This window comes from Nothobranchius furzeri, chromosome 11, assembly GCF_043380555.1.
Source record: "Nothobranchius furzeri strain GRZ-AD chromosome 11, NfurGRZ-RIMD1, whole genome shotgun sequence".
NCBI classification, from domain to species: domain Eukaryota; kingdom Metazoa; phylum Chordata; class Actinopteri; order Cyprinodontiformes; family Nothobranchiidae; genus Nothobranchius; species Nothobranchius furzeri.
In genome coordinates this window covers 56,485,569-56,495,665 of record NC_091751.1, presented here as the reverse complement: position 1 = coordinate 56,495,665, position 10,097 = coordinate 56,485,569, and the positions used below count along the sequence as shown (strand labels likewise).

General features: G+C 43.1%; 1 protein-coding gene across 2 annotated transcripts in view; it reads left to right on the top strand.

Moving 5' to 3' along the window:
• The first annotated feature begins 3,062 nt into the window (after window positions 1-3,062).
• Window positions 3,063-10,097, top strand: part of wu:fj49a02 (myomegalin) — a 36,578-nt gene continuing 29,543 nt past the window's right edge. The window contains exons 1-3 of one of the 2 annotated variants that reach the window (XM_054739423.2): window positions 3,063-3,257; window positions 5,828-5,874; window positions 5,970-6,037. In XM_054739423.2, the coding sequence (XP_054595398.2) occupies window positions 3,208-3,257; window positions 5,828-5,874; window positions 5,970-6,037 (165 nt within the window). In that variant the 5' untranslated portion in view covers window positions 3,063-3,207. The remainder of the gene's footprint in view (window positions 3,258-5,827; window positions 5,875-5,969; window positions 6,038-10,097) is intronic. The other variant, XM_015957132.3, reaches the window with a different exon arrangement.

Here is a 10,097-nt window from a genome sequence, read left to right as displayed (position 1 = left end):
TGATTGATAAGATTTTTTCTACGATGAGAACGGAGGAAGGGGCTCCCACTTGCCCTCAAGGGACACACGCAGCGGGATATGCGCTCAATTCCTGGAAAGTATGGAGGATCGTATGCCTCTCTCAGTTGTCCATTGAGAATGTCGAAGATATGTGGATATTTGGCCTGATGATCACTGGATTTCTTCTGATTGGAGTGGGAGGATATCTGGTTTTCTGGAAATTTGGGAAGACGGGAGCGATTGGAGGGCGACCCGCACCCACGGAAAGCACCGCCTGAGCGGATGCCTCACAGACTGGGACGTTACTCGAGGTGAACCGTAAGCTGGACAATGTCCTAGCTGCGTTACCGGTATCAGTGCGCAAAATGGATGTCATCTCGAAAAGGGTCACCGGACGGCGTGGAGATGTTTAAACCCTAAATTGGCTTCACTGGAGGACTTGAATAATCGGTTACAGACTGAAGGCAGAGAGGAAAATTATCTCTGCCTGACCCAAACAAAGTCTTGTTATCCAAATCTGACGCCAAGGCAGCCTTCAAGCTGCTAACAACAACCCCCACGAAGGAAGGAATGCAGACAGATGCTGTGAACCCCCCCCCCCCCCCCCCCCCCCCCGCGCCTTCGGATTGGGGACTTCTGCCTAGCAAGGTCATCAGCCTGCAGGAATCAATGTGCTCTGCGCTCCTCCCAAGATCTCCCTCCCACCTGTGGCTACAGATGGCTGAGCGCCATACAGGTCTGCTCCCGCTGCGGAAACAGGACCCCCCCCCCCCCCCCCCCCCCCGTACTAAGTATTAAGGTAGCGCGACTCATGTGGCGAAGGACCACAGTCCCCAATTCTTGTCATGTGTCTTGCCCATGTACTGTATGTCTGATCTCTGAATTGTGTGTACCGAAACTCTAATTTCCCTCTGGGATTAATAAAGTTTTGATTGATTGATTGATTGATTGATTGATTGATTGATTGATTGATTGATTTCAAACAATGTATTAAAACTATGTGGTAAAAGCCTTTGTGAAGAGGTGGGTTTTGTTAGATCACATTACACTTGATACAGCCTCTGCTTCCACTTCAAATCAGTCTCTCTGGGCTCCTTCAATTGGTTCCATCACATAGTGATGATGGGGTATCATTGATATTGTCCTGCAGGATGATGTGGGTGATGGGGTGGAGGGTCTGAGTTTGGAGTATCCGGACATTTGGATTATCTGGAGGTGGGTTCACTGGGGGTGTCTGGGACTGGTGGGCTGCTGCCCCACTCTGGAGAGGCTTGGGTTGCCTCGGGGGGTGGACTTCTGGCGGTTGTGAGTAGGGCCCCTTGGGGGTCTTGGCGGTGGCCATGGGTCGCTGCCTGGCAGCTGCATTGCCCCTGAGCAGGTCTGGGTGCGGGGGTGGGGGCTCGGGGTGTGGGGAACTGGGTGGAGTCTTGGGGGTCGGGTCCTGACATGTATACTGCTGGGGAGAAGGCGGGAACATGCGGCAGTGCCTGGCCCTTTCTCAGGGGCCTCAGGTAGACCTTGGCTCCTCTGCTGTCCCATCACAGAGGAGGGGGATGTCCAGGAGGGGGAGGACCCAACCTTACCTGGATGTCCTATGTCATATATTCTGGAAGTTGTGCAAATGCAGGGATGGCAGTAGATATTCTGCTGAGGTGGGGCTGGGTTGGTGCCCTCGGACTCCATGAGGCTCTGCAATGCTGCTGCTTTGGGCCCTGGCAAGATAGGCTGGGGTCTCCATGACCTGGGTGGCATTTTGGCAACAGAGGTGCCTATTGGGGCCAGTGGGGGAGCGGACTCCCTGGAGGGCTTAGGCCAACCAGCCATTCCTCCCCTTCCCCACTTAATTTTCTCCTCCTGCTCCCTCTCATCATCACACAAACATGCACCTTGGGCCTTGGACCTTGGGGGGCGGACAAGTCAGGGGGTGCGGGTATGGACCCCATTTCTGCATTCCTGTGGCAACCTGCCCCCCAATTTTATTTGCACCTTATACAATTCCACCAACAACATTCCACGCAAACACACACTTAGGGCCTTGGGAGTGAGCACATTCAATGGCATTTGGCAGGGGGATTTTTCAGCCTCATCTCAAGTGTTGGTGCCCACTTCCAATTTTAAACTACACTTAGACACTGAGGGCTGTGGGTGCAAGCGGGGTGGTGTGGTGGCATCAGCTGGTGTAGGCCAGACGATGCCCGCACTGCCTGCTCACTACAGCCATGGAATGCACCTCATCAACACGCACTAACACTATATTGGAGCAGGCAGAGGGAGATTAGGGGTCTTAGCACACCTCTGTTGTCACTTGGCTTCCCGGGGCTGGAGGCTAGGAGGGGGATCTGGCCATCTGGTTGGGGTCTCTATAGGCTCCAATGAAGCGTGGCTAGACCAACATGCAAAGCAAAATCATTTTACTATTGCTGCTGTCTGTCTAGGTTTCTAGGGTAGGTGTGAGGCTCATTCAGATGTCAAATCTCTTTTGCAAGAGTGATCTGGTCCAGGAAGGCAGCATGAAGGCGATACTGGGAATTACACAAAACCACACATTAAAAACAAAGGACGGAGACAAACAAGGAAAACAGCAGTTACAAAATATTTAATTTAAACTGGTTTGGGATGTATTGTTTCTCACAAAAAGCATTTGCAATAAAAAGAATTCATCCGAAACATTTAATATTAATGGTAGCTGGTTCAGCTAAAAAAAGAATGCTGCAGAAGTCGATGCAGTAAGTCAGAGAAAAGATAAAATAATATTTATTAATAATCTCAGAAATTTACTTCAATGCAGTTTGAGGTTTTGGATTTTTTTGTGGAAAATTGATGTAATGACCTAATTTATGTTAGACCCGAGATGTCCTTGTTTGAACAGCAGGGGCTCTGCTTTGTAGTGTGTGGGCTCTCTCTCTCTCTCTCTCTCTCTCTCTCTCTCTCTCTCTCTCTCTCTCTCTCTCTCTCTCTCTCTCTCTCTCTCTCCCTCTCTCTCGCACACACACACACACGCGCGCGCGCACACACACACACACACACACACACGCACACGCACACGCCCTTCCTAACAAGCTCGCTGAGCGTGCTTTGCGGAACCACCACGGCTGCAGATAGCATGCCCCAGTGTGACTGCAGTCTGTTTCGGTGATTCACTAGAAATGGACCGACGGGCTAGAAGCATTATGGGATGGATGTCGGTGTTCTGAAGGAGCAGCCTTTATGGATTGGAGCTCATCCTCACCAGAGCAAATCTGGAGAGAAACAGAGAGGTGAGTTGGAGCAAGGATGTATGGTCTGCGTGTGCGTGTGCGTGTGCAGGGGAACACCGCAGCCGACGCGCTCATTGGTCATTTTCTTTTATTTAACCAAAAACTGACCCATTACACTCGCTCAGGGGATGTTTCTTTAACATTCAAGTGGTTTCATTTCTTCTCAGCCATATTTGATTCAGCTCATCTGCAGGCCATTTTCTGCCCTGTGTGGCTGTAGCTTTGCAGCATGATTTATAGATCGGACTATAAAAAATGCTTTTGTCATTGATAACAGGACTGTGTGGGGACATGCTCTGTTGTGATATTGAGTCTATTTAGCCTAAAGGCGTTTAAATGTGGCTAAAATCTGGATTCTGAGGCTGGATCTGACCTAGCTGAACATAAATTTGGGTGTGAATGGATGATGATGCTGTTTAAATTGTTTTGCCTTAATGACTAATTCTAAAAGAGAAAGCACCAAAATCATTTTATTCATAATAAATAAATGTTTGCAAATAATAACCTCTGATTTATCAGTTTTTATACTCCTCTCTCCTATGTTAGCATTAACAGCTGTGAAGATCTCAGTAATGTTCTGACTACTTTACTCGCCTGGTGAACTTTTAAATCTTTGGCACGCAGCAACTGTCTTTACATTTCATGACCCAGCAGCAGCTGCATCAAATCACTTGAATGTGGAGCTCTGATGGTCTTCAGGACGTCGACACTGGTATTTGCTCCCGTAAAGATTTCATTTGCAGCAATAACTGAGAAACCATTTTTGAGAATGATCAGTAGTGACTCTGAGTTTTTCATGCAGGCTGAATGTGAAAATAGTATTCTAACCCTATTTCCTGCATTAGTTTCTTATAGAAAATTGACAGATTGGTTAGGAAAAGCCTGACAGATCTATGCCACACTGTCACTTCAGATTCATGGACTCACCCATCCTGACTCACAACGCGCGAAAGCAGTTTTTGTTTTATTGTCCAAGCAACAACAGCAGAGAACGTAGAAGCTAATCATTAGCATTAGCAACTCTACCACACAGCAGAACTCCTCCAGGCTGGTGTTGTTTGTGAAGATCATCAACACGGAAACATCAACGCTGCAAAGCAAACAGTCAGTGGTAGAGTCGTGTTGCTGTAAGCCTGGTCTCTAAGCCAAAGCTTCATGTGACTACCAGCTATTTTCTGATCATAAAGCCCCTGACTGCCAGCATTTCTGAGCTTTTTTACTGTTTCTTGAAGAGTCACAGGGTATTGTGCTCTATGACCATGTTAGCACCAAAACTACCAAAAGAAAGAGTAGACTTGCTTCCTACATCAGAATCAGCGTGTTTCTAGCTTCTTCCGTTCTTTCACAATCCATTGTCGAAGTGGGAGCTGCAGAAGCTTTTCCAGTTTATGCCTATCTTTTTTCATAGCAGCGTCCCAAAATCATCTCCTAATTCATGGATTATCTGCTTCATGATCACGTGACGTGTGACACACATAGGTGAAGATCAACTTTAGAGCCGGAGTGTTTACTCTCAAGGTGCACAAGCTCGCTCCCAAGCCCACCCTGTAAAACATTACAATTGACAAATTCAGTCATCAATTGCAGTGAGTGGTTGTATCGAACCAGATAGCTACAAAGGAGTTTTCCAGCATGATTTGTTTGTTTGAGATCAAAGGTCAGACATTCTCCTTTATTTTCTGTTGGAGAGGCAAATTCACGGTTCCATTAATTACAGCAAGTGGTCCAGGACCTGAAGCAGCAAAGCAGACCTGGACCATCGCACCACCACCACCATGTTTGCCTGTTTTTATGACATTAACATAATTTTAATGGCAGCAGAGGGCATCTCCCCCCACTATTTCTTTAGGCTGTTTTGATCCATTCATACTAGTTAATACTGAAATAAGTGTTATGATAATTTTATTTTTAAATGAGCTTGACATTTAGATTTGTGCCCCCCCCCTTTTTTTTTTAAAGGAAAAGCTCTTCCTCGTTGTATGATGCCTTTTTTTCTGAAATGCAGAGTTAGTTTTTTGAAGTGACTTACAGACCATAATCAGGCTTGAGTGAGGTTTTGAAACACAACTAATCTTTTCTAACAATGTGAGTAATCACAGTCAGATTAAATCCTCACTTGGGAACCACATTTGCACAGGTTATCTTTGTTGTCAGGCAAAGACAAAAGACACCTGTGAGGAGCCGAACACTTTCCCACACTTTTTCTTTGAATCAACAGTTTTATTTTGATTTCATTATCTTTTGCACCTTTTTTTCAAAGTGCTGTTCTCTCCTGATATAATTAAATCACCCCCACCCTTTAGGTTGCTTAGCAGCAGGTTTTGAGGTTTATTTGAACTCTGACCCCATAGTGTCTCCCCCATCACCTCCTATCTCCCCCACCAAGACTCAGAGTTGCAAATGAGATCCTGCTGTTTTAGTTTAGAGAAGTTCTTTCATCAGAAGCTAATGCTCACAAACTGGTACATGTTAGAGTGTAAAATAGTGTAAATGTTATAGAGTTATTTCTCATGTTTTCGTGTTTACTTTTCATTTTTTGCTGATTTTATATTGTGTTTTATATCTGGCAGTGTTGCGGGAGAGGATTCTTTGTCCCAGACCACAGGTCACATGACAGGTAGCTTTCGTTTTTATCAGGATTTAATAAAAACATAAATCTTCCCATATGTTGTGTGTGTGTTTTTTTACAACCTTCTGCTTTCTCATGCTTAGATCTGTGTGGCGATGAAGCAGACAACTCTCCTCCTCTTCAGCTTCACACTCTCAAGCAGTTTGAACAGGTGAGTTATTTTATATTTGATGAGTTGCTGCCATGGTGAACTGAACTAGTTCTTAAAATTTTATCTGGTGTTTAAAATGTAAAAGGGCGCCACGGTGCCACCACGTATGTTTGCTGGAAAGAAAGAAAGTTGGGAGAAAAAAAAGCAGATTTTAGCCAGAAATTTCAAATCCAAACCAAGTGGAGAACTGATGATTTTACTTGCAGCCGATGAAACTGGATGGAAAATACCCAGAATCCTCCTGCTATTTCAATCTGCCTCTGGGTGCTGCATGGCCCAGTTTAGGTGCTCTACTACTGGCTATTTCACCAATGCATTGTTACAGGTCCTCTAAAATGGTTTGTGACTGAAATTAGAAGTAGGAGCACCGTTCAAAGATAGTTTGAAGCTCTAATGCAGTTCTATGGACCTTTTTTACAGAAACCAGTATGTAGTTCAGATTTTAGTCAGCATGGATTGTTTCCACACTACAAGCCTTCTATATTTGCCCAATATAGAATTAAAAGTAGACACTGAAGACCATGGAAGGAACAGCAATATGATACTGGAATTCAGAGCTGCCACCTATGAAAAATAAAGAAATTACAGCAATATTACATTGTAACATGATAATCTTATTGTTTTAACATTATCAATTTGTTGTTATTACAATAAAAACATTAACTTTGAAATAATAATGTTCTAACAACATGCACATCTTTAATATTGAATATATAACAAAATGTATGATAATTATATTGTACAGCTGTGATAAACATCTGTCTAATGTGAAAATTATATTGTTTTAACAATAAACTGTTAACGCGGCATCACCCTAATTGTATTTTGCATGGATGGCAGTTCAAAGCCAACTATGATTTCCCCACCGTTTACTTGTCATGAACACAAGCAAGAGCTTAAATTTTAGCACTGTTCGCTTTGTACAACTTATCTGCGTGGGCTAACAGGGGCTGACATAGCATCGTGATCCAGCCTTGTCGCTTTCTTTGCCCTCTCTGGATCCTGGCTCCCCGATTCCTGTGCTGCACAAGCTGCCGTTTGTGATACCGAACATGTAGACTCCTGGAGTGAAGTAATTCCAGGAGAATAGTGATGGTACCGCTACCGCTACAGAGTTAAAATGGCTAACACCTAGCACGTAATTCTTAGCTGTGAAGTGTCTGCTGCAGACATGTACTTCCCCATGAATTTACAAAATTGAGCCCCTCCTCATGCTTGATCGTCCTTAGAAAATTTTGTCTTGCAATGATAGATGTTGGAAACCAATGGAAATGGGGGTAGGGCTGTTTCAGAGCAACGCTGCAATAACTTTGTTTTCTCTGCCGCTGACGTGTTTCCGGTTAAAAACCCAGGAAGTGTGAAAAAGGTCTACTAGCTCCAGCTTTAAAGAGGGACTGCACACCATCAGAAAATGTAACTCCACCCCTAGTGGGCGTTGCCAGGAGGCACAGAGCGGCATGACCAAGTGTGGGGAATTTCCATCCTGGGAGGGAGAGGGTGTGAGAGGAGACTGTACCGATGACTTGAAATTGTTCCAGCCCCAGTCAATCACAAATTTAAAATGCAGTAGCTGCTGTTCTGCCACAGGGGGCAGCACTAAGGCGTTTTTAGACCTAGATTCTAGATTTAATCAAGTCTACACAAACATGTCAAAAATGCACAAAAACAGAAAGATTGTATTTGAAAAGACCCAATTATTCAGTTAATTAGCAAAAATAAGTTATTTTGGGGTTTAGTTACTATTTAAAGTGCAACAGGCAATTTACACCTCACTTCTCCAGCATTCTCCTCATGATGTCTTCAGAATATGCAGAACATTTGGTCTCACTCATGAACTTGCCAGTTAGCTCAACAAACTTTTCTGTTTCTCAGTAATGACAGTAGTATAATTTATTTTATTTAAATGAGCAATTTGTAAGAATTCTACTGTGAAATAAACAGTCAAATGTCTCATTTATGTTGGAAAGAAGGTTTCACTGGCTGAGGGGTTGTCAATTTTTCTTCTTTGAAAAGAAAAACAAAAGGGGGACATAATTGCTGTTTACATTCTGTAAATTTGAGAGGTCGTTGAGTCTGTGCTGAGCTGACGCAGCAGTGGCGAAATGTAAAATTGGGCACAGGCAGACAACAAGCTCCAGAGTTATTAAATTAACTGAAGCCAGAAAACTAGAGCAACCCAGATGTTTTTGTACCCCTAAGAATCCACGGCACCTTTATTTTTAACTCTAATGTCAGGCAAGGAAGGCTAAAGTTGAGCTAACAATGCTAATGATGAATTCAAAGGAAATCGTTGGCTCTAAAAATATCTCAAGCTACTTTTTCATTTACCGACAACTGTAAAACAAAAAGATACAGTGGCTTCCCAGAGGTTCAAGAAATAACTTCTGGGTCGCTCCAGTTTACAGTGAAATGTCTGTGAAGTGAATAACGAGTCAATGGTGGCATTTTACTTCCTTTAATGAGTTGCTCAGAACTATAACAGCAAGTCAACAGCAAGAAGCAAGATGGCAAAAAAAAAAACACTTTTCCTGTAATTCTGGAGACAAACTACCGTAATAAGTGTAGTAAGTGCTCCCTACTGTGAAACACCCAAAGTGCAAGCACCAGATATGAACTTACTATGACTCGTCTTTGCTTGTTATTTAAAATCTTCTGGTGTTGATCTATAGCAACAGCTGCAAAACTCACAGAATGAGAGTGAGAAAGTAATGTTTTTGCTTAAAAATATGGACTGCAGTAACCACATTTGACCACATGATGGTATTCTTACATACTGCACCTTTAATGGAATAAACGGAGCAGCTAGGCGTTTCTTAAATGTACCTGATCACCGGTGAGAGCAGGACCAGAAAAGTGGGAGTTTGCCGGTAAGGAACTTTGTAACACTATGTGAGCAGGAATGGAATCTTCTACCAGTCACCATGTAAGATGTTATGGATCATTTACAAACTGCATGGAATAGATAATTATGCAACAAGAAAGAATATGCACAAATGTAAAGTTTTCAAAACTGCCACCAGTCTTCCCTGAAGAGGAAACAAGTTCACCCCGAGGCCAAATTCTGCAATCATCAGAGAAATGATGAAAAACCCTAGAGACTTCAGTTAGTGTGTTAAAAGTCACAACAGTACAGTTATGGACTAAATGATTGTGCAATGCATGCTAGATGCATAGAAACTCATTCTCATTATCTGTTGATGAAGAATTCAGCTAATAGTCAGATGTTTGATGAGCTTTAGGTGTGAATGTGTTTTATAGTTGGCTCTAGCTTCAGTGTAGAACTCAGACATAATAGTTTTTGTGTCAGAATGTGAAGCTTCTGGAAACCTTTAAAGCTGCAGACATTTAGACAAACAGAACAAGCCCAAACAGCTGCAGCAGAAGGGTCACAAACAGAGACCCCCGACACACATGCTGCAGTCCTCAGATGTTTCACCTTCACAAGCACATGTTTACAGCCTGGCTGCTGCTTGTGTTTATCGGAGAGATGGGGTGACTGTACTCCATTTACATGATGTAATAGCTAAAGTTGTCTAGAAGCTAATCTCTGTGCCTTTAAACAGTTTTTTCTCTTTATTATGGAATTTAATGTAAATTGCTTATTTAATGGGAAAGAGGAAAACAATTTGAAATCCTTTGTTTAATTTTTATTCTACTTTCAGTTGTGGGATTGGTCTGGGGGAGATTTAGGGCTCACCACCCTTTGTGAATCAGGACACTTCTGATAATGTGACTCAGAGCTCTCAGTTCTCTCACTTATGGTGCTGGTTTGCTTTTCTTCAGGGTGATTTCTGCTACAGAAACATTTATCTTCTAATATTTTTACTCTGAAATAAGCCCATTGATTTAATAAATTACCATTTACTTATGTGCAACAAGCTGCTCAGGTGTCATTCAAAAGTTATGCAGAAGCATTTACTGACCTTACTGCTAACACTTGGACAGAAATGAAAAGGATTTGTTTAGTTTTACATAGCAAGACGACTTCTGCTGTGAACTGGCGTGAGAAGACATAAAAAATAAACAAGCTTTATTTGAAAAAAGAAGAAGTGACAATTAA